The 25,333-nt window shown below is 42.1% G+C and overlaps 1 protein-coding gene across 2 annotated transcripts in view; it reads right to left on the bottom strand.

Moving 5' to 3' along the window:
- Window positions 1-25,333, bottom strand: part of LOC106599468 (receptor-type tyrosine-protein phosphatase N2) — a 153,811-nt gene that overhangs the window by 32,864 nt on the left and 95,614 nt on the right. For both annotated transcript variants that reach the window (XM_014190720.3, XM_014190723.3), the window contains one exon: window positions 6,126-6,338. In XM_014190720.3, the coding sequence (XP_014046195.2) occupies window positions 6,126-6,338 (213 nt within the window). The remainder of the gene's footprint in view (window positions 1-6,125; window positions 6,339-25,333) is intronic.

Below are 25,333 nucleotides of genomic sequence, written 5' to 3'. Positions count from 1 at the left end.
CAGAAACAATGTATTTTTATGGTATACATTAAATTGATTATTAATAGGCTGTTTAAAAAATAAACTCAGCAAAAAAGAAATGTCCCTTTTTCAGCACCCTGTCTTTCAAAGATCATTAGTAAAAATCCAAATAACTTCACAGATCTACATTGTAAAGGGTTTAAACACTGTTTCCCATGCTTGTTCAATGAACCATAAACAATTAATGAACATGCACCTGTGGAACGGTCGTTAAGACACTAACACCTTACAGACGGTAGGTAATTAAGGTCACAGTTATGAAAACTTAGGACACTAAAGAGGTCTTTCTACTGACTCTGAAAAACACCAAAAGAAAGATGCCCAGGGTCCCTGCTCATGTCGCCAGGGCAATAAATTGCAATGTCCCTACTGTGAGACGCCTAAGACAGCGCTACAGGGAGACAGGACGGACAGCTGATTTTCCTCGCAGTGGCAGACCACGTGTAACAACACCTGCACATGATCAGTACATCTGAACATCACACCTGCGGGACAGGTACAGGATGGCAACAACAACTGCCTGAGTTACACCAGGAACGCACAATCCCTCCATCAGTGCTCAGACTGTCCACAATAGGCTGAGAGAGGCTGGACTGAGGGCTTGTAGGCCTGTTGTAAGGCAGGTCCTCACCAGACATCACCGGCAACAACATCGCTGGACCAGACAGGACTGGCAAAAAGTGCTCTTCACTGACAAGTCGCGGGTGATGGTTGGATTCGCGTTTATCGTCGAAGGAATGAGCGTTACACCGAGGCCTGTACTCTGGAGCGGGATCGAACTGGAGGTAGAGGGTCCGTCATGGTCTGGGGCGGTGTGTCACAGCATCATCGGACTGAGCTTGTTGTCATTGCAGGCAATCTCAATGCTGTGCGTTACAGGGAAGATATCCTCCTCCCTCACCTCGTACCCTTCCTGCAGGCTCATCCTGACATGACCCTCCAGCATGACAATGCCACCAGCCATACTGCTCGTTCTGTGTGTGATTTCCTGCAAGACAGGAATGTCAATGTTCTGCCATGGCCAGCGAAGAGCCTGGGTCTCAATCCCATTGAGCACATCTGGGATCTGTTGGATCAGAGGGCTAGGGCCATTCCCCCCATGTCTGGGAACTTGCAGGTGCCTTGGTGGAAGAGTGGGGTAACATCTCACAGCAAGAACGGGCAAATCTGGTGCAGTCCATGAGGAGGAGATGCATTGCAGTACTTAATGCAGCTGGTGGCCACACCAGATACTGACTGTTACTTTTGATTTTGACCCCCCCCCCCCTTTGTTCAGGGACACATTATTCCATTTCTGTTAGTCACATGACTGTGGAACTTGTTCAGTTTATGTCTCAGTTGTTGAGTCTTATGTTCTTACAAATATTTACACATGTTAAGTTTTCTGAAAAGAAACGCAGTTGACAGTGAGAGGACGTTTATTTTTTTGCTGAGTTTAGATGTTCCTAAGGCGTCATAGGCTGCTTCTTGCTTCCAAGCGGTTTTGGTGTTAATGACCATGTTAATGACCATCTCCAAGGAAACGGCTGCCGTCGCTAAATTTACGTCACTATTATACACTACCTTTGGGATTGCACATTCACAATCAATGAGGGTTTGACTGATGTCATATAATTTTTGCTAATGCGCACATTAACATTTACAGTTTGCATACTATCAGCTTACATGATGTTGGTGGCTTGGCACGTCTAATGAAAATACAAAAGGCCTACATAAAAGGCCCTTCTGTAGAGTAATTTTAGTATTTTGAATTCGAGCATGTGTTCAACCTGTTATTTCAGTAATACTGAAATATTATTAGAGGAATATTTAAGGAATGCTGAAATAGTTATTACATTTTCTCTAAGACAATGTGTTCAAATTATTATTTTTCTCTGCTTCATGATCTGGGGCTGCATTCCAAATGGCACCATATTCCTTTTCTAGTGCACTACTTTTGACCAGGGCCCAAGGGGGAATATATAGGGAATAGGGTACCATTTAAGACGTAACCCTGGTGTCAGTCTGTTATACTGTATATGGTTGATCACCATGTTGTATTGTAGGATGTGGAGGAATGCTGAAAACAAAAACCCTTCGTCAAAAGATACATCTGTTCTCCAGTGTGAGCCAGAGACAGACGATGGAATGACATTTTCTCTAATAATCAGTTCAAATGATGCTTTTTCTCAGTCACAGCTGAGCGAGGATTTCTGTTGGGGTAGCAGTGATGTAGCCTAGCTAATGTCAGAGGACGTCTAGCTACACATGCTCCAGTCATTAGGAGAGAGATAATCATGATTAACATTTGCTGTGAGTGACAACACAAGTCATTTCACCATCCCTTCATTATCTCACTACTCCTCATTCTCCCTCTGACCTCGATCTATTGTCTGTCGTCTAAACCATAACCATGGCAATTAGGTCTGTCTGTGTTTTACCAGCACCCATACACTTAGTACCATTAACTGGTAAGGGTATACGGTGTGCTTACACTCTGCTTCAGCGGAAGCACACACAATATCTGCAACGGTATAGAAAAATACAGGAATCCAGCTAGTCATATTTCTATTAACATGCTATAAGTCTAGTAGCTTATTACCACTAAATTCCTGCAAAAATCTGTCCGTCTGCCTGCCTGCGTGACCGTCTATCTGCTTGCTTGACCATCTATCTCCCTGCCTGTCTGTCTGTCTGCCAGCCAGCTCGCTTATCTGTCCCCGCAGCCACCAGGGAGGGCCTGCCTCTCCCCCATCCCCCTGCTACAACCCCATTACAGCCAGCCAGACAGCCACAGTGTTACTGCACGCTCTAACATTCACATTGAAACAACTCTACATGCTGAACTTTGTACCAGTTAAAAGTTCTAATAAAAAAAGCCCCATATGAAAATGGCCTCTCCTGAGATATTCAATTAGCTGCCTGCAAAAAGCCCAAATGAACCAGGCGAGGAGAAAAAAAGAAAAACGTTCCACCAAGGTCGGGTTTACATTGAATAACACATTATTTACAGCTTCAGTATGGCACTGCCCAGGCAATGGAGAAATGAACAGCGTCCCAAATAGTACCCTATTCCCTATATAGTGCATTACTTTTGATCAAAACCTGGTCAAAAGTAGTGCACTATATAGGGAATAGAGTGCCATTTGAGATGCAGTTCAGATATATCTTAATTTATGGGTTATTGATTTTCATCTATACACTTAATCAGCAATTTATGCCCCTGCATTCCAAATGGCACCATATTCCTTTTCGAGTGCACTGCTTTTGACCAGGGCCCAAGGGGGAATATGTAGGGAATAGGGTACCATTTAAGACGCAACCCTGGGGCCAGTCTGTTATACTGTATATGGTTGATCACCATGTTGTATTGTAGGATGTGGAGGAATGTTGAAAACAAAAACCCTTCGTCAAAAGATACATCTGTTCTCCAGTGTGAGCCAGACGATGTTTCATGTTTCATTATTCATGCTTCCAAATGATGTTAGAAAACAAGCTATGGCTGTGTTATGTTATATTTCTCACACACAAATCTGGAATTGAACACAGATTTTTTTTGTTTAAGCGTACATTGTAGAAATGAAGAAAAATGTTTCATGATGGAAATGTATTCCAATTGGTTTGGTTCTGATGATACAGAAAGCACTAGCTATCTCACAAAACAAAGTCTGGCCTGACATAAAATAATAACATTTAAAAAATGGACAAAGACACAAGAGGCCTATGAGTCATGTGACTCCCAAATGTGTCCCAAATGGCACCCTATTCCCATAGGGCTCTGGTCAAAAGCAGTGCACAAAATAGGGATTATGGTACCATTTGTGAAGCATCCATACATCACCCTGGCCAGTGTGGGCGAGCCTCCAACACCAGTCCATAGCTGAGTCTCAAATGGAACGCTATTCCATTGGGCTCTGGCCCAAATGTGTGCATTATATAGGGAATAGGGTGCCATTTGGGATGTAGGCCATCTATAATAGAGTGCTAATAGGGAGGGTGGCAGAGGGTAGCAACGCTACAACAGCACAGGGTTTGCATGCCCTCCAACAAATGTAGGGGCCATTCTCACCGCTTTGCCTTCATGCTAAAACAAATAATCAAACAAGCAAACCCTCTGGAACAATGTGGTGGAGAGACAGAAAGAGAGAGGAAATGGAGAGAGAGACGGACAGAGAGAGAGAGAGAGAGAGAGAGAGAGAGAGAGAGAGAGAGAGAGAGAGAGAGAGAGAGGGTGGGTGGCTGGGCAGAGAGAGAGGGTGGGTGGGTGGGTGGCTGGGCAGAGAGAGAGAGGAGTGAGAGGGAGGAGGACAGAGGAAGAAGGCCAGAGAAGGATAACATAAGCCTCAGTAGACTGTTCAACAGTATGACAGGCAGTTCCCATGTCTCGCTTGGCTATCAAGGGAGAAGGAGACTGACAGAGAGGTATCATCCACAATATCCCCCAAGATGAAAGCCAACAGCAAGCACTCAGGTACGACAGGCGGCCTGTCAATCAAGCTTTTCTCTCTCAGTGTCAACATCATACTTTCACAACACAGGAAAATATGCCTGACAACTTGGAGACCTAGCGAAGGCTCAGAGGATTCTGTGATAAACAGAAAGCTGGTTGGACACTAACGCAACGGGAGCGTTGTGTGTGGGGGTATATAGACGTGTGTAAGTGTGTGTGAGCATGGCCTCAGACAGACGCACCCAGGGTCTGGGTCATTAGCATGCAGCAAGGCTGTGAGAATCTGTGTGTGTCAGGCTGCCCGCTGCTACCCCTCTGCTTTAATTGCATGTAGCTCTAAAGAGTCCCCTGCTACTGGGCCACACACACACACACACACACACACACACACACACACACACACACACACACACACACACACACACACACACACACACACAAACACACACACACTTAAAATATTTGCGTTTTAGTTGCATGGCCAAGGTGGTAAATGCATTAGGAAAAGCCAGTGACTCCTACTGGAATTGTGTAAAGGCACAGTAAACATTAATTAAGTGGAAATGTGCAGGAGCCCAGCAGTAAGTGGATCATGAAAATGATTTAAGACTAATAAAACTATCCAGCCACCTTGTTGGTTAATATGAAATACATCCTATAATGTCACAGTAAAACATATATATTTCAAAGTAGAAACACCACCTCTTCAATGAGTATCTTAAATAATCCCACGACACACCCCCATCCCCCCTCCCTGAAAGAAAAGCCCCAAAAACAACTAACACCCTTGCCTTTCGTGAACTAACACTAGCACTTGGCTTTTCTCTACTAGCACTGACTTAGCTGATAGCTACTTTACTGAGAAAAAATGTACTTAATATGACTGAGATATGTTGTTTCCCACCTAGCTATCGTAAGATGAATGCACTAACTGTAAGTCACTGGAAAAGAGTGTCTGCTCTATGACTAAAATGTAAATGCAGATTGAAACAAAGTTGAATACCCTACACTGGTATTATTTATTGAAATAAGAATGACGTGAGAAACGCACCTACAGTAAAATGTAAATACTAAAGAGAAGGGCATTCTTAAATCACTGCTCACCGGACTGCCCTCATTTAAAAACATAAGGGAGAAATGGTCAGTGGTGGAAATGTAAATCTAACTCTTTCCTTAAAAAGGCACTTAATATTGTATTATATTAATTGGACTTGTAGGCCGTTGGATAATTACGCCAGTTAGAGAGTGGAATTTAAATGATTTCCAGCACAGACAAACACTGCCACCCGCAAACCTGTTGGGTTCATATCATTTTACATTTTCCCAATTCCCAAACACTCAGAATGGAATGGAATCTACTCCACAGTAAGAAAAATGTCAAATACAGATGTAAATTACACCACATAAAATGTATCTATTATACAATCCAAGTAGATTAATTAACAAGTGCACACACTCAAAACAATGTAAAATACACTGAGATCCTCCGTTTTCATCGATGAAAAAACAAGACCACACAGATCAAGTCATCTGGATTTTTTGGCGTCCGTCACAACTGGTCCCCTATTCACTAAATAGTGCACTACTTTTGACCAGGGCCCATAGGGATAGGGTACCATTTGGGACGCAGACATTGAAATAAAGACGAACTAAAGTCTGACATATATCCTCTTACCTGATAGGTGGATGTAGCATCGCTGCCTGTGTCTGTTCCCAGGTTGGTGAGCTTCTCCTTGAGCTTGTGGTGAGAGCGGTGTCGGAGGCAGTAGACCACAGTGGAGGCCAGCAGCACAGCCACGATACACAGGATAGATACCACTGTCAGGATCATGTACTTGGTGGACTCGGCTGTGCTGTACTTGGTAGGGATCTGGTTTATCTGGCTTCTCTGTAGGTAGGGGGACGGAGAGGGACGGAGGGGGGGGGGGGCGGAGGAGGGGGAAAGAGAGAGGGAGAGAGAGGATTACACATTATTACATGATGAGAGGATGGTATAAGACTTCACGCATTTTCTTTATCTAAAAATGTTGATGTTTTGGTTGGACATACAGTTGAAGTCGGAAGTTTACATACACTTAGGTTGGAGTCATTAAAACTTGTTTTTCAACCACTCCACACATTTCTTGTTAACAAACTATAGTTTTGGCAAGTCGGTTAGGACAGCTACTTTGTGCATGACACAAGTCATTTTTCCAACAATTGTTTACAGACAGATTATTTCACTTATAATTCACTGTATCACAATTCCAGTGGGTCAGAAGTTTACATACACTAAGTTGACTGTGCCTTTTAAACAGCTTGGAAAATTCCAGAAAATGATGTCATGGCTTTAGAAGCTTCTGATAGGCTAATTGACATCATTTGAGTCAATTGAAGGTGTACCTGTGGATGTATTTCAAGTCCTACCTTCAAACTCAGTGCCTCTTTGCTTGACATCATGGGAAAATCAAAAGAAATCAACCAAGACCTCAGAAAAATCAATTATAGACCTCCACAAGTCTGATTCATCCTTGGGAGCAATTTCCAAACGCCTGAACGTACCACGTTCATCTGTACAAACAATAGTACGCAAATATAAACACCATGGGACCACGCAGCCGTCATACCGCTCATGAAGGAGACGCGTTCTGTCTCCTAGAGATGAACGTACTTTGGTGCGAAAAGTGCAAATCAATCCCAGAACAACAGAAAATGACCTTGTGAAGATGCTGGAGGAAACAGGTACAAAAATATCTATATCCACAGTAAAATGAGTCCTATATTGACATAACCTGAAAGCAAGGAAGAAGCCACTGCTCCAAAACTGCCATAAAAAAGCCAGACTACGGTTTGCAACTGCACATGGGGACAAAGATCGTACTTTTTGGAGAAATGTCCTCTGGTTTGATGATACAAAAATAGAACTGTTTGGCCATAATGACCATCGTTATGTTTGGAGGAAAAAGGGGGAGGCTTGCAAGCCGAAGAACACCATCCCAACCGTGAAGTACGGGGGTGGCAGCATCATGTTGTGGGGGTGCTTTGCTGCAGGAGGGACTGGTGCACTTAACAAAATAGATGGCATCATGAGGGAGGAAAATTACGTGGATATATTGAAGCAACATCTCAAGACATCAGTCAGGAAGTTAAAGCTTGGTCGCAAATGGGTCTTTCAAATGGACAATGACCCCAAGCATACTTCCAAAGTTGTGTCAAAATGGCTTAAGGACAACAAAGTCAAGGTATTGGAGAAGCCATCACAAAGCCCTGACCTCAATCCCATAGAACATTTGTGGGCTGAACTGAAAAAGCGTGTGCGAGCAAGGAGGCCTACAAACCTGACTCAGTTACACAAGCTCTGTCAGGAGGAATGGGCCAAAATTCACCCAACTTATTGTGGGAAGCTTGTGGAAGACTACCCGAAACGTTTGACCCAAGTTAAACAATTTAAAGGCAATGCTACCAAATACTAATTGAGTGTATGTAAACTTCTGACCCACTGGGAATGTGATGAAAGAAACAAAAGCTGAATTAAATCATTCTCTCTACTATTATTCTGACATTTCACATTCTTAAAATAAAGTGGTGATCATAACTGACATAAGACAGGGAATTTTTTACGAGGATTAAATGTCAGGGATTGTGAAAAACTGAGTTTAAATGTTTTTGGCTAAGGTGTATGTAAACTTCGACTTCAACTGTAAGTATGCACATCGATGTTGCAGATAAAAATCTGATCATGTTTTTGTTCCATCATCTGTGCGTAATAGTGCACTAAATATGTAAATTCCCCAAGTAGAAAAACAAAATATAGATTATTTAGGAACAAATTGAATAAAATAATATATTTTGAAATCAGTAACGCAACCACTGTTTGCTTCATTGGACACAATAGTTTTCCTGCTGTATTTTTCCTATCACATCATTACAAACAGTAGAACCTGTGACTCGTAGCCAATGACTAGTTGAGTAGCTACAACCTGTCAAGCACTTAATCCACTGCCAAGAAAAATACATCTAAAAGCAAACATTGGGATGTGAAACAACCTACTTCATTTTGCACAGTACATTGCTAGGAAGAAAGCCCAACAATATACAGAGTGCTAAATTAAAACACCATATAAACCTACACTCAAATAGGCTACATATGGAAAAAGCTTTACATGTACAGAAACATATTAGAGAAGGGAAATTCATTATGTTACTCATTAAAAGCAGACTGTCTTACTGCTACATGGAATTAATTTCAGAGGCCAGTGATCTATGGATAATGGCCCTGCTCCATTCTAACTGGGATGCATTCCAAGTGGCATCCTATTCCCTTCATAGTGTACTACTTTTGAACAGGGTCTCTAGGATCCCATTTGGGAAAAGGAATAGAGTGCCATTTGGGACACAGCCCCAGCCACAGTAAATCAACAATAGCCTGATAATTATCTCTCATTAGAAACAGCATAAATGATGTTAGCAACAATACGGAGCAGGGGGAAGAATGAAGAGACGAGAGCTGCAAATTGCAATCCCAACTACCAGACCTACAATTCCCCCTTTTTACAGAATTTTCAAAGGAAATCAATAATGAGAAAGGCTTGGTTGCTTGGCTTGACTCTCTGCAGCTTGCTACAAGATGGGAATAATTCGTTAACCAATTTTTCTTCTTTTTTACATCCTCTTTGTAGTGTTACAAAAAAATATATATTTTCCAACCCCCCTCTCTCTCACAATTATAAATGTCTCACTAGGCTATTCATTATCTTGTTCTAATAGTAATGTAATGCTATGTATTCAGCGTGCCACATTCTATTTTCTACCCTGTATTACATTGCAGAAATGCAAGGCCCTCATTTAGTGAAGGCTCTTTTTATCTCTTCATCATAAAGACCTGGCAAACAAATATTGTGGGTCTAAAAAAAATGAAAAAGCCTGGTGGAACCTGGTCGGTCGGTGGCAGGCCACGGGTCATTGGGATTAGGGCCGGACCAGTCTGCATCCCAGTTAATGGAAATGTGTGTTGAAAGAGGCTGTGATGGCATCCCAAATGGCATCCTATTCCCTATATGAGCACTACTTTTGACCAAGGCTTTGGTCAAAAGTAGTGCACTATATAGGGAATAGCGTGCAATTTGGGACATAGCCTGTGAGATGGGCTCTGCTTGGGCCTGCCTGCCTGTCACAGACGTGTAAGCCCCTGGGAGGCGGAAGGGTGGAAGGGAAGGGGCGGCCAACGAGCGCTGTACAAGGATTGTTCTGGAATTCCTTGTGTTGTGAGGCTATGAAGCAGGGTACCCCACCACTACACTCAGCGGTGTAGATCTGTTCCCCCTGATTTAATTCATAGCTGGCTGTATTCAGCACCTTGAAAGAATGGACGCAGAAAGCCCCACAAAGGGAGACAACAGTTGCCCAATGCTTTGTGGGGTCCAACTTGCCTGGGAGCATTAAGTCCTACTGTAAAGCCTGGTTGAATGGTAATGTGATGGTGTTAAAAGGAAACAGTGGAAAGCTCTCTTATCTCTTGTCTCACTAAGGCCCTCAGTGCTATGAAGAAAACTAGCATTTCTCAGTCTGGGAGGTAGAATCCAAAAAAAGACTATATTATTTCTAAAGATTATATTCTAAAAGATTTTTAACATTCTATTTCCACTGACCTTCTCTCAGTCCCTGGGAGAAAAAAAGAATGTAACGCTCTGATGTATCTTACAGAAATATTGCAAAATGAACTGAGCAGAATGTTTATTGTAAACACCCTCATTAATAACACATTTTAACTGCATGACACACTTGCTTTGATTCCAATGATCTTCTGCAAAATATATTTTTTACACAGATCAAATGACTTCATTTGTATTTTTGTTTTGTCAAATTACATTTCATAGAGAAAGATTGATGGCATCTTGCTTGGATAGTAATGGCCATATTTAGTCTTAAATCTGTAACTGTTCACTCATTCCTCACTGGACAGACGCTTTAGCTTCTAATACTTACTCACTCTCTTCTTCATAGCTGCCTTCTTATGCCTCTCTCTCTCTCTCTCTCTCTCCCGATTCAAACAAATGATCCCTGACTTCCCCTGCTTAATCAACATTGGGTGCGGTTGTCAGTGAAGTAGGGACGTTTTAAATCACATCTATGAAAAATGAGGAGCTGAGGTTCTGATTGTGGTGCAGAACCACAGAACCAGATGCTGTGGCATAGAGCAAAAACATAATAATAATAATAATAATTAAAAAGCTTGCAGAAGGAGAATGTTCCAAATAAATATGCCTATACAGTGTGTGTGATTATTACATGAAGGCCACATTTTTTTCCTTCATGCATTTACAAATAAAATTGAACACCAAAAGAATGTGTTACCTTTTATTCGGTACAAAAGCAACATAGAATAGAGATGACCAGGCAGGCCAGACAGACATACAGACGGACAGACAGAGAATCTTCTCTTTAATACTGCCGCTCCAGGGCCTTAATTTCCTACTCTCTCTCCAAAGGCTTAGCACTTTCAATCAAATGACATGGCAACATCTTGACGCACAGAGGACTGTGTAAGACTGAATCACATTATATATGGAAATAAATGCAGAAACATTTGCATTTCTTAATTATGTTTGGTCAAAAATAGATTAACAAAAAATATATGTGCCAGTATGAATATATATGTATTTTTAAATCATGAATTGACACACATTTCCTTGAAAACAAATATGATTGATATAAAGATAATTTGTAGTCTGACATCTAATGTTTTACATAATATAAATCACTTAGGCTGCTGTTGGGTTTTTAACTTACATTTGTCTAGCTCAATTTTAAGAAACAAGTATTTGGTTTCAACCATATTTAATGGAATGCAAAAAAAGATATAGAATAAACTGAAAATAATGCCTGAGAGCAAAAGAGAAGGGAGTTCCCTTTATGACGAGAGGTCTATTGTTCATCTGTCCTAAAGTCATTGTACTTGCAAATTTCCATATCACACAGGCAAACGTCACCTGACATACCCAGCTCCTCCTCAGCATGCATTGGAGAAAAACATTAGCATAGCCGTCAAGGATGGATGCTGCACACTACGGGTTCAAGCTTTTCATTTCAACACATATCAGATGTAGGCGAGTCTGCCCAAAATAACACCGATTCTCCTGAGAGAAACAATATCCTATAGGCTGCAATAATCTCAAGAAAGAGAGAGAAAGGATACTTAATTAAAAACCATTCAATTCATGCAGATAAATTCATTCAAATAGATGTATTATTGCTGCAAAATTGCCACCATATAAGACAAGTGTATTTTGCCATACAACCCATAGGTTTTACAGGTTTACAGTATGATGAGAGAAAACTGTTACGATTCTGTTCTATAACGAAACATACAAAATAAAGTTACTAAAACGTTTGAATGAAATGGGCAGAAAAACATGGGCAATACAAATGCAGAGGTGGATTTGAGTAACGGGCTCTTTATTCTCACCTTTATTTTAACGTAGTCATACTGAGACAAAGGTCTCTTCTTCTCTCTTGCAAAATTAGAGACCTCCTAAATCCCATCCAACATGTTTTTCAATTCTTACATTTGAAATAGAAGGCATAGAGAGAGGGCTTGAGTTGAGGGATGTTGGTTGGCTTGGTGAGGGGGTATGACGGATTAGGGGGCTCCCTTAGATAAAAGGCAGATGGATTTCTACAGCTCTGGCTTACTCAAAATCATTGAAAAAAGGTCAGGGGGAGAGAGGCGCCTAACTATTGTTCCCAGCCAGTCTAACTATTGTTCCCAGCCAGCTACTTGTGAGGAAACAATGATCTCTCCCTAACCTCAGATAATACAATGCCTTTGAAAAGTTCACCCCCATTTACAAAACCTTTCAGCAAACAGGCGTGTGCGCAAACACACACACCCACGCCCACTTTTCAAGAGAGCAATTTAACAATTCAAGAGTGTATAAATTGGTAACACAATTTACCACACATAATATCAAATATATATAGCCCTACTCTACTGGAAGTTACTTCTATTTTATCCCGTTCTTTGGATCTCTGTCTGGCAAACATACCTATACAACTTTGATATTATGCACACTCATATTGTGATTCATGATGGTCCTCCAAATGAATTATATGTACACAACATTAAAACAAGTAAATTATCATAAATTACAACATGAAGTGCCACTATTGCAGGCATAATAACTGTTCTATATTCAACCAGGTCTGCTCACTTCAACGTATCAGAATACCGAAAATACTGAATAGACTAGACAAAAATAAACTCGATAAATATAACGTTATGAATATTTTTTATAAAAAATCTAGATTGTCTAGGCTACAGAAATATGCAGTCCACCCCTGGCAACCGTGAGCCATCAGATCTTCATGATGCGTAAAGTAAACTCCAGGTACTGCACCGCGCTAACTTCTGATTGCTATAAAAGTGTTGTCAAAATAGATCGGAAATGTGAGAGACATTAATACAAATATTATTGTTTGATTTCAGGCTTTGGTTAATTAATATACAGTATTACCAAAGGAGGATTACGCATTGTTATCATATGAAATACAAAAACGCAATGCATGTTGCGCAATTATCTATATTGAGCAGTATCCTAGGCTATAGCCTATGCATGACAAAACAAAATACGTTAATAGAAAAGCATATGATCTCAAAGCACAATCAAAATGATGATCAATACCCTACACAACATACGCCTGCTGAACATGAGATATCTCGAGATGGAGAGAAGCGAAGCCAAGTGGTGTTGCAATAAGCGTGTATTTACCCAAATCCATGTTGAGATGCGACAGAGATTCCTTGAGCTTCAGCTATTCCCTATTCCATCTGAGGGCACGCGCGACACGGCTGCCGATGCACAGACACTAGCAGCGGCGGCGACATCAGCATGAATGACTCTGGTCTTTCGTCTTTCAAAAGTTCACTGCATCTCTCTTCCATTAATTTCATCTGTGACAAAGGCGCACACACGGCAGCGGTTGCACTGCTCCGTACTCCTCAAATGAGGTGAAAGCTTGGAGAACAATGTAATACACCAACAGATTTTTTTTCTCTCTCGACAAACTCAGAAGTAAGAGAAGCCTCAGCTGTACCAGCACGCTGAAAGCTGCTCCAGTGGAAAGGAGAAGCCCGTGGGTGATTTTATCGCTTTGGAAGACTAGAAAGTGAGAGGCTCCTTATATTCAGCGGTCCTTGAGTCCGTGTCTGTAACAAATCACGTCACATCCACTGGTTGCTATGGTGATGCCTCCACATGTTGTGGACAGTGCAGTGAACATGGTGAAAGCTTGAGGAGAGCTCAGAGCTGGCTGTTGAAAAGCTTGTCGGGAATATGAATGGTCCCTGCGCAATTGCTTGCCTCTCATTTATAAAATTGTTTAGGGTTAGCTTATGGAATAGCCAAACTAGGCTTTCTTTCTATTTATTTTGTTTCCTCTTGGACATGATTACTAATTGTGTCATTCCACGAAATTAGTGCGTTCTGCATCCCTCTGATATTTTAAGTCGAAATTGTGCACCAATATTGAATTTGAAATGCCTGTTATATTAAATGAAGTGCCCTTTAATATTGACCGCATGGAAAATGTAATAAATCTGATGTTTAATATGAATACAAATGAAGCATTGTGTCAAATCCTTCTGTGCACTCTGTGACTTCCAGGAAGATTTCTAACCCCCTTAACAACCAACATTTCTCCAAGTTTTCTGCATCATTGTAAAGCCCTAGTTCTTTTGTTGCTTTGACAAATTCATTTCTGAAGTTAATTATTTATTTCATGTGACTAGTGATTCATTTTAAGGTAAAAATAATATATATAGTGAAACTATTCCTTACATTTTTTTTTCTTCTTAATAAACATTGAACATCTAATAGTCAAATCATAGTGTAAAAGTAGGTGAGCTGGTTCTACTCTTTTAGCACTTTTCTGGTGTTTTGTGGCAGAAAACTGTGGGTCAACCATAACATGTCAACCCTGTTACCCATAACATGTCAACCCTGTTACCCATAGATAGACAGGCTAGACATTTTTTTACAATGTCACATTTTTTGTGAAGCTTGCATTCAATTGCCCAACCCTGTTGCACACAACAAGCTTCCATTCACTCTGTCAAAAGGGGATTTATAGCAGATTTAAGATTACATCGTCAACCCTGTTACGGTCAACCCTGTTACGTTATGTCACTTAGTAGGCACTTACTATCGTATTTTTTTATTTAACCTCTTGAGATCGGAAAATATGTTTTTTATTAAATTGAACATGTGCTCTTCATGACAGAATGTCAACTTTTTTTTCACCAAGTTACACTACCACAAAAGGCACTCATTTCGTGGAACAACCAAATTAATGGAAGTAAAGGGGTGAAACCATATAATCAGTTTTACATCTATGGGTTGAAAATCCTCCTTTAACATTCACCTGCTCCCCCCAAAAATGCCATCATAAAAAGTAAAACCTGACAACCATCATTCTTGCTGTCTTATGCCAGTCCTGCTGAGACACAAAACTAGGTATCTGGTTTTTGGTATTGCAGGTGTCAGCATTGACCATGCACTGCAGTAGTGACTCACAATTTGCTATCCTCAAAAGACCACAATATGCAGAGAGAGGGAGCAGAGACTTATTCCGCTACAGTACACACAGGGACAAACATCCCCCCCAAAAAACAATCAACAAATACTGGTAATTAGTTATTAGCACCAGAAAGGACTGCTCCTATGTAGGGCAACAGCTGCAGCAAACATGGGGGAAGGAAGGCTGGGTTGCTGGGTCTGAGAAACCAGGAGGGGGACGATGGGAGCGGTGGAAGGGAGAGAAAGAGTTAAAGAAGGTATGTGTCCTGAATGGCACCCTGTTCCCTATATAGTGCACTACTTTTGACCAGGGTCCATAGGGAACAGGGTGCCATTTGGGAAGCAGACTTAGATAGGGGAGAGAAGGAGATCCTGTCTAATGCAGATGACAAGTCTTGGTGGGACGCTTCAGTTTATCTTTCTATTCAGGCCCCACTCTTGCGTTCGTTGGTCCATTGTTCCCCTGTGTGACAGCTGGAGGTGACAGGCTCAGCTCTTGGACAAAACAGGGCCCTTTCACTGTGCACCGGGCCACACTCGGACAAACAGAAAGGATGCCACAGCCAGCTACAGCTTACAGCTCCAATATCTAATTTCCCCCTTAGCAGCATGCAAACACTCTCCATTAGGATAGGATGGCTACTACAGGGGTTTTCTCCCTCTAAGCAGCATCTTAAAAGGCAGGACACAGCAAGAAGACTCTATGGTGGATTAATCGTTGGAGTTAAAAAAGTGTTGTTTTGGAATGTATTAATTTATATTGATTTCATAGCTTCCGCTCCGAATGAGGTACAAATATAAAACCAACTGCGGCAAGTTCCCTGACCTCTCTTGTCCGTGATGCTATGGCAATACATTTGATATGAGAGATGGGGGAAAATAAGTGCAACTTCTTTTGCCAAGCTGAGAGCACAAATTCAGTAGCAGCTCACCAAACTAATCTCTCCACCTGTCAAAGTCTCTTGGTATTCTGAACAAAACAATCATGCAAAGCAAAAGCCTGGATGAGTCTCAAACGGCACTCTATTCCCCATATAGTCCACTACTTTTGACCAGGCCCATTGTTAACCTTCGTAACCCCTCAACATAGGCTGCAGTACACCATTATGCACCTATAACACCTCGCCTCCACATCCTCTCTTCGCTGCTGAAAAACCAACTGTGACGAGGCACTTCATAAGGGCAGAGAGGATTTATAGTGATATTGAAAAGGATTGGACACAGAGAGAATAAGCAAGCAAAGGAAGCCTATTTTCTCTGCAGTCCGGGTGCTTCTTCACGCTGCTCAAGCTGTACCTGTCCAGACAGCCCACACAGAGGCGGCGTCCCAAATGGCACCCTATTCCCTATATAGTACATTGCTGTTAACCAGAGTACGCTCACTTCACAAGGTGGAACATTTTTGACAAGCAAGCCCATATAACCAGCCTGCGTGCGTGTGTGTGTGTGTGTGTGTGTGTGTGTGTGTGTGTGTGTGTGTGTGTGTGTGTGTGTGTGTGTGGGTGTGTGTGGGGGGGGGGGAGAGACTGGCCGGGCTCAGGCTCTGTCTGCAGTCTGACAGGTGTCTCCAGGATTTCCACCAAATTGAGCATTTCATGCTGTGTGCTTGATTTCACATCCCAGGTCACATAGTCCTTGGTTGGTCACAGAATAGTGTGATCAGTCCTTTAAAAAAAAGGGGGCTAAAAAGGGTAGGCTTTAATTTACATCTGAAAACATACTCCACCCCTTCAATCTGCCACTTAGGTATTCTAGTTATTTTCTCATAATGAATTCTCAAATAAATAATCAAATGATCATCTTACGGTCACACCCCTTATCCCATGGTTATATAATCATCAACTGTATCCAGAATGTAGGATTTTAATTAATAGAAAAAACTGCTAGTGCATGAGAGTGTAAGAAATGAGTAGCTCAGATAAGGTGCAGTTACTTAGCACATTCTGCCACTACACAGTATCAGAAGAAGAGGAGTAGTAGACTGGTACTGAGTAGACTGAGGTCTGGCTCCAGAAGAAGAGGAGTAGTAGACTGGTACTGAGTAGACTGAGGTCTGGCTCCAGAAGAAGAGGAGTAGTAGACTGGTACTGAGTAGACTGAGGTCTGGCTCCAGAAGAAGAGGAGTAGTAGACTGGTACTGAGTAGACTGAGGTCTGGCTCCAGAAGAAGAGGAGTAGTAGACTGGTACTGAGTAGACTGAGGTCTGGCTCCAGAAGAAGAGGAGTAGTAGACTGGTACTGAGTAGACTGAGGTCTGGCTCCAGAAGAAGAGGAGTAGTAGACTGGTACTGAGTAGACTGAGGTCTGGCTCCAGAAGAAGAGGAGTAGTAGACTGGTACTGAGTAGACTGAGGTCTGGCTCCAGAAGAAGAGGAGTAGTAGACTGGTACTGAGTAGACTGAGGTCTGGCTCCAGAAGAAGAGGAGTAGTAGACTGGTACTGAGTAGACTGAGGTCTGGCTCCAGAAGAAGAGGAGTAGTAGACTGGTACTGAGTAGACTGAGGTCTGGCTCCAGAAGAAGAGGGAGTAGTAGACTGGTACTGAGTAGACTGAGGTCTGGCTCCAGAAGAAGAGGAGTAGTAGACTGGTACTGAGTAGACTGAGGTCTGGCTCCAGAAGAAGAGGAGTAGTAGACTGGTACTGAGTAGACTGAGGTCTGGCTCCAGAAGAAGAGGAGTAGTAGACTGGTACTGAGTAGACTGAGGTCTGGCTCCAGAAGAAGAGTAGTAGTAGTAGACTGGTACTGAGTAGACTGAGGTCTGGCTCCAGAAGAAGAGGAGTAGTAGACTGGTACTGAGTAGACTGAGGTCTGGCTCCAGAAGAAGAGGAGTAGTAGACTGGTACTGAGTAGACTGAGGTCTGGCTCCAGAAGAAGAGGAGTAGTAGACTGGTACTGAGTAGACTGAGGTCTGGCTCCAGAAGAAGAGGAGTAGTAGACTGGTACTGAGTAGACTGAGGTCTGGCTCCAGAAGAAGAGGAGTAGTAGACTGGTACTGAGTAGACTGAGGTCTGGCTCCAGAAGAGGAGGAGTAGTAGACTGGTACTGAGTAGACTGAGGTCTGGCTCCAGAAGAAGAGGAGTAGTAGTAGACTGGTACTGAGTAGACTGAGGTCTGGCTCCAGAAGAGGAGGAGTAGTAGACTGGTACTGAGTAGACTGAGGTCTGGCTCCAGAAGAAGAGGAGTAGTAGACTGGTACTGAGTAGACTGAGGTCTGGCTCCAGAAGAGGAGGAGTAGTAGACTGGTACTGAGTAGACTGAGGTCTGGCTCCAGAAGAAGAGGAGTAGTAGACTGGTACTGAGTAGACTGAGGTCTGGCTCCAGAAGAAGAGGAGTAGTAGACTGGTACTGAGTAGACTGAGGTCTGGCTCCAGAAGAAGAGGAGTAGTAGACTGGTACTGAGTAGACTGAGGTCTGGCTCCAGAAGAAGAGGAGTAGTAGACTGGTACTGAGTAGACTGAGGTCTGGCTCCAGAAGAGGAGGAGTAGTAGACTGGTACTGAGTAGACTGAGGTCTGGCATCATAAAGCAAAGAACTACCAGATGTAAAAAAGCCTAGAATTGTCAGGGACCTTATTGTTATCACAATCCCCTCAGCCTGCCAGGAACAAAGAGAGCCAATTCATTCAGGAGACTCTGAGGCATTCTCAGTTGTGTGTGCAAGCGCGCATGGGCGCTCTATGTTGAAAAGATCTATGCATGCTACGAACACAATTAGAATTCTGAAAACAGTTTTTGTTGGGAGGAGACGTTTTCTCTCCCCAGTGTCTTTTGACTGACCACCTGTGTATCTGCCGGGGTGAATGAAGAAACCTTGAAATGAAGTGAGCAGGATGTTCAATGCTTATCCACTGAATGGGATTGCTCTCTGAGAGCATACATTTCACCGGCATAATGTTACAGGTGGCCAGCTGGGGATGTGCTGTTGTCAGTGGAGGTGGTCTTCTACAGCTGTTCGTCATATACTTTATACAGAACCTTAGGAAAAATGATGTTATTCTATTCTATTGTAAAGATATAAGAGTCTCACTGAAATACAGCATGGGATACAATAACTAAAATATAATTCAATTTACAGAAACAAAGAAAGAGAATAGAATATTGACTTAACGTTCTCGTACTGTGACTGAGATAGGATAGGCCTTCCCCTTGGTACAGACATGTATTCATCACCCGACCCTCACAGTGTTGTTAATGTGGCTCTGGTGGTGTTTTATCAGCCACATTAGTTGAAGAAGAAAACAGACAACTGGGTGACTTATAAACACTGAAGACCTGAGAGCACTAGTAACAAAATCTGCTACACAGCCAGAGGGTAACATTGTGGCACATTTTTCACAACAATTTTGTGGCCATTATCAAAGTCATGTTTGTTTTTTTAAACACTACAAGTCAGGAAGGGGGTGAGGTCGAATTTTTCACAATGGGAAGGAGAGAAAAAATGAAAACATTAAAAGCTTGCATAATTATTCATCATTAGCTGCACCCCCTCTGGACCAGGCCCATGTCATTGTCATGACAACAATATTCCCCACCCCCACAGCACCCTCCCCACCCCACCGCTCAAACACCAAACACCAATGTGACCCACTCTCAACTGAAAATGTCCTCCAGGCAAGCAACTTATGTCTGCTTCCCAAAAGGCTCTCTATCCCCTACATAGTGCACTACTTTTGACCCGAGCATAGTGCACTATATATGGAATAGGGTGCCATTTGAGACGCATACTGTACATTACCCCATGTCTCTGATGGTTAGGGAGGGGAGAGTGGCAGTGGGCCAGGGTGCTTGAGCCTGAGCCATCCCCTCCCCTGCCACCCCTTTCTCTGGCCAGCCAGCCTGGCTCATGTCTCATGGTGTCTCATGGTGTACAGAGTGACTTAAGGCAATGGCTCTGATTTCACAGTTTAATTAGTGCTAATCTGAGGAAGTGTGGCCAATGGTAATGGCTTGGCACACACACATACAAAGTAGCAACACAGGGGAATGTCAGGACAGGGTGTTGGGATAAGAAACCAGGATTTGTTTCTGAGCTTGATATTCTTTTTACATGAAGACTTTGTACCCTTAAGTAAACGTGAATGTGTAATGAAGAGCGCTACTACATATTATATTGCACAGGATCCTGCATTTTACGGCACAGTAGCTCTCTTGCACGGCTCTGCAATGCGCAATTCAAATATATTTACAAACAAAAATGAAAAACAAATAATATTCCAAATAAATTTTGCCTCTCTTTTATTACTCATTGACTGACAGATTTGTGGGAAGAAGGGAGGAGGTGATGAGGGAAACTCCTGAACCTTCTATTTTAATTTAAGAAACATTCTAATCAAATTTCTCCTTATGCATTTATAATTGATATGCAATCCAGTCACTTGAGACAGATACCTCCGACAGGTATTCATCCATTACATTGGGGCTTGTGCTCATTTCATGGTGCCTGCCTGTTCTACTTTTGTTGTTTATGCGTATTCAAATGAAAATATGTAATTATTAGCTACTCATTTGAAATGTCTCTCTTGGTAGTGAAAGTGCCTGATCTCCACGGAGACCTTTCTATCCTACAGGGGTGTGTTAAGATGCCCTTTGAGAGGAAACAGATAAAACTGCATCAACATTTAAATCTTTTCGCAGTGATCCAAATGATAAACTTGATAAAATCTGTCAAAAGTGAAATCGTTTTTTTTTGTTGCTCTGGGATAGGATAAATGTAGTGTTTGGTGGTGAGCAGTAAATAGTTATATTGCCATCAAAATGATTACATCTTTTCAGTAATTAGTTGATAAAAGCTACCAAGGTCAATCCGATTGGAGATTGCTCTCTCGCTATTATTCTCGGTCTCCAACAGCCTCCTCCTCTCTCTCTCTCTCTCTCTCTCTCTCTCTCTCTCTCTCTCTCTATCCCTCTCTCTCTCTCTCTATCTCTCTCTATCCCTCTCTCCCTCTCTCTCTCTCTCTCTCTCAATGCTTCTGTCTTCCCTTCTCCAGCAGAGATCGTTTTTGTTTGTAAATGTTGGTGAAATGTCTGGCACAGGAAGTACCAATTACTAATCATAATATAGATGCAGACATCCTACTGTGTTTGATCAGGTAGGGAATATAACAGAAACCAGTAATACGCTAAATGGAAAATTAACTCCAGCTAATTGTTCAGCATACACCGCATGCTCTGATTAAAAACAACTCAATTTGCCGATATAGGAGGAAGACAAACAACAATATTACGACTAAAGTAATGTATTAAATGCACATGTAAAACAACTGAGCAATACCAGTATAAGGCTACAACTGAAAAAATGTTACCTTGACCTTTTATGATTTCAATTGCATTAAATTAATATAATGACACATTTTTGCAAGACAACGCTGTAATGTTGATTATTAAATCAAAGGGCTCTATTCAATCTGTAAAGCTGAAGCGTTACAGATTCCGTGATAGAAATTTAAAGGTAATTTCCGATTGAGCCAACATAGGCAGTGTATAGCATGAATGAAGTCTCCGCTAAAGCGGGAAAATTACCTTTCAATTTCAATCACGCTGTAAAGCTGAACTTTCCACCATGCAGATTAAATAGAAATCCAAGAAGAGAACACAACAAACAAGCAAACAACATCGGAAAGTATTCAGACCCCTTGACTTTTTCCACATTTTGAAACGTTACAGCATTATTCTAAAATAGATTCAATTTTTTTTTTTCCCTCATCAATCTACACACAATACCCCATAATGACAAAGCAAAAACAGGTTTGTAAAAAAACGGAAATATCACATTTACGTAAGAATTCAGACCCTTTATTCAGTACCTTGTTGAAGCACCTTTGGCAGTGATTACAGCCTCAAGTCTTCTTGGGTATGATGCTACAAGCTTGGCACACCTGTATTTGGGGAGTTTCTCCCATTCTTCTCTGCAGATCCTCTCAAGCTCTGTCAGGTTGGATGGGGAGTGTCGCTGCACAGCTATTTTCAGGTCTCTCCAGAGATGTTTGATCAGTATCAAGTCCGGGCTCTGGCTGGGCCACTCAAGGACATTCAGACTTGTCCCAAAGTGTTGTCTTGGCTGTGTGCTTAGGGTCGTGGTCCTGTTGGAAGGTGAACCTTCACCCCAGTCTGACGTCCTGAGTGCTCTGCAGCAGGTTTTCATCAAGGATCTCTCTATTCTTTGCTCAGTTCATTTTTTCCTAGTCTCCCAGTCCCTCCTGCTGAAAAACATCCCCACAGCATAATGCTGCACCACCATGCTTCAGATTAGGGATGGTGCCAGGTTTCATCTAGACGTGATGCTTGGCATTCAGGTTAAAGAGTTCAATTTTGGTTTCATCAGACCAGAGTGTCTTGTTTCTCATGGTCTGAGAGTCTTTAGGTGCCTTTTGGCAAACTCCAAGCGGGCTGTCATGTGCCTTTTACTGAGGAGTGGCTTCTGACTAGCCACTCTACCATAAAGGCCTGATTGGTGGAGTGCTGCAGAGATGGTTGTCCTTCTGGAAGGTTCTCCCATCTCCACAGAGGAACTATAGAGCTCTGTCAGAGTGACCATCAGGGACCAAGGCCCTTTTCCCCCGATTGCTCAGTTTGGCCGGGCGGCCAGCTCTAGGAATAGTCTTGGTGGTTCCAAACTTCTTCGATTTAAGAATGATGGAGGCCACTGTGTTCTTGGGGACATTCAATACTGCTGTCACGCCCTGACCTGAGAGAGACGGTTTATTTCTCTATGTTGTTAGGTTAGGGTGTGGGGTGGGCATTCTATGGTTTATATTTCTATGTTTTGGCCAGGTATGGTTTCCAATCAGAGGCAGCTGCCTATCGTTGTCTCTGATTGAGAACCATACTTAGGCAGCCATTTTCCCTCCTTGAGTGGTGGGATCTTATTTTTGCACTGCTTTGTAAAGCCTGCAAGACGTGATGGTCGTTTTCCATTGTTTATTATTTTGTTTAAGTGTTCTGATTTAAAATAAATTCAAGATGAACACATACCACGCTGCACCTTGGTCCCCTCATTGCGACGGTCGTTACAACTGCGGACATTTTTTGATACCCTTCCCCATTTCTGTGCCTCGACACAATGCTGTCTGCCTGCTGCCGAGTCTTAGCAAACTTTTAGAAAAAATGGTGTTTGACCTGATACAATGCTATTTCTCTGTAAACAAATCAACAAGAGACTTTTAGCATTCTTATAAAGATGGGCACTCAACATGTACTGCACTGACACAAATGACTGATGATTGGTTGAAAGACATTGATAATAAGAAGATTGTGGGAGCTGTACTGTTAGATTTCAGTGCCGCCTTTGATATCATTGACCATTACCTGTTGAAAAAATGGCTTTTCAACCTCTGCCATAGAACACATAGGGTTTCCTTTAATGTAAGCTTATCTAATGTTAAACATGTAAAGGGTGGTGTACCGCAGGGCAGCTCTCTTGGTCGTCAATTATGAAACTTTTTTTTTTACCACTGACATTAAACAGTCTGTGTGTCTATGCATGCTGATGATTAAACCCTTTACGCATCAGCAATCACAACTAGAGAAATCACTGCAACCCTAAACAGAGATTTGCAGTCAGTTTTAGAATGGGTGGCTAGTAACTAGTCCTGAACATCTATTAAACTAGTCCTGAACATCTATTAAACTAAGAGCATTGTATTTGGTACAAATCATTCCCTAAGTTCTAGACCTGAGCGCCTCATGACAGTCACCTGGACTCCATCACCTCCCTGATTACCTGCCCTATGTATGTCACTCCCTTTGGTTCCTTCCCCAGGCGTCATTGTTTCTGTTTCATGTCTGTGCGTTGTTCGCATTTCTTGTTTTGTATTATGTTTCGTTCATTTATTAAATGATTCACTCCCTGAACTTGCTTCCCGACTCCCAGCGCACACATTACAAAATGACTTGGTGTGCAAACTGTCATGGTCAAAACATATTGATTCAATGGTTGTGAAGTTGGGGAGAGGTCTGTCTGTGATAAAGAGCTCTAGTTTGACCTTATCTTGATTATTGCCCAGTCATATGGTCAGGTGCTGCAAAGAAGGTCAGGTGCTGCTCTTCACTGTAATCAGAGGGCTAATATCAATACTACGCATGCCAGTCTCTCTTGGCTAAAACAATCACTTCTTGTTTTTAAAAGAAACATTAATGTTATGAAAAGACTAAATTGTTTGCATGGTCAACTTACACACAGTACTGAGACACACACTTACCCCACCAGGGGTCTTTTCACAGTCCCCAAATCCAGAACAAATTCAAGAAAACATACAGTATTATATAGAGTCATGATTGCATGGAACTCCCATCAAAGTGAACAGCAAAACTGGTCTCAAAAATCAGATAAAGCTACACCTCACCGGACAACGCCTCTCCCCCATTTGACCTAGATATTGTGTGTATGTACACACATGTAGGCTATGTGTGACCTTTTACACTTATATAGTTCTGTCTTTGAGCTGTTCTTCTCTAATAATGTTCTGTATTATTTCAAGTTTTCTATGGACTCAAGGAAGAGTAGCTGCTGCTATCGCAACAGCTAATGGGGATCCTAATAAAATACAAAAAAATACCAAAGAAACTTTTTCAGATTTTTCTCTGCAGAAATCATCTGATGAGATCCCCTCCTGAGTCACATGATGATGTTTAATGTGTTCACAAAGCAGAAGGGAAGGAGTTGATGATAACAAACTGTCTCCTCATACCTCCGACCGCAACAGCCCCGGGAACCCACCTGCTCTAAAGGTCAGGAAATAACTCACACTGCTCTGTCTCTGTCTGTCTGTCTGTCTGTCTGTCTGTCTGTCTGTCTGTCTGTCTGTCTGTCTGTCTGTCTGTCTGTCTGTCTGTCTGTCTGTCTGTCTGTCTGTCTGTCTGTCTGTCTGTCTGTCTGTCTGTCTGTCTGTCTGTCTGTCTGTCTGTCTCTCTCTCTCTCTCTATATATATATATATATACACACTGCTCAAAAAAATAAAGGGAACACTTAAACAACACAATGTAACTCCAAGTCAATCACACTTCTGTGAAATCAAACTTTCCACTTAGGAAGCAACACTGATTGACAATAAATTTCACATGCTGTTGTGCAAATGGAATAGACAACAGGTGGAAATTATAAGCAATTAGCAAGACACCCCCAATAAAGGAGTGGTTCTGCAGGTGGGGACCACAGACCACTTCTCAGTTCCTATGCTTCCTGGCTGATGTTTTGGTCACTTTTGAATGCTGGCGGTGCTTTCACTCTAGTGGTAGCATGAGACGGAGTCTACAATCCACACAAGTGGCTCAGGTAGTGCAGCTCATCCAGGATGGCACATCAATGCGAGCTGTGGCAAGAAGCTTTGCTGTGT

This window comes from Salmo salar, chromosome 03 (genome assembly GCF_965601325.2).
Source record: "Salmo salar chromosome 03, fSalSal1, whole genome shotgun sequence".
Lineage (NCBI taxonomy): Eukaryota > Metazoa > Chordata > Actinopteri > Salmoniformes > Salmonidae > Salmo > Salmo salar.
This window is presented reverse-complemented; position numbering and strand designations above follow the sequence as displayed.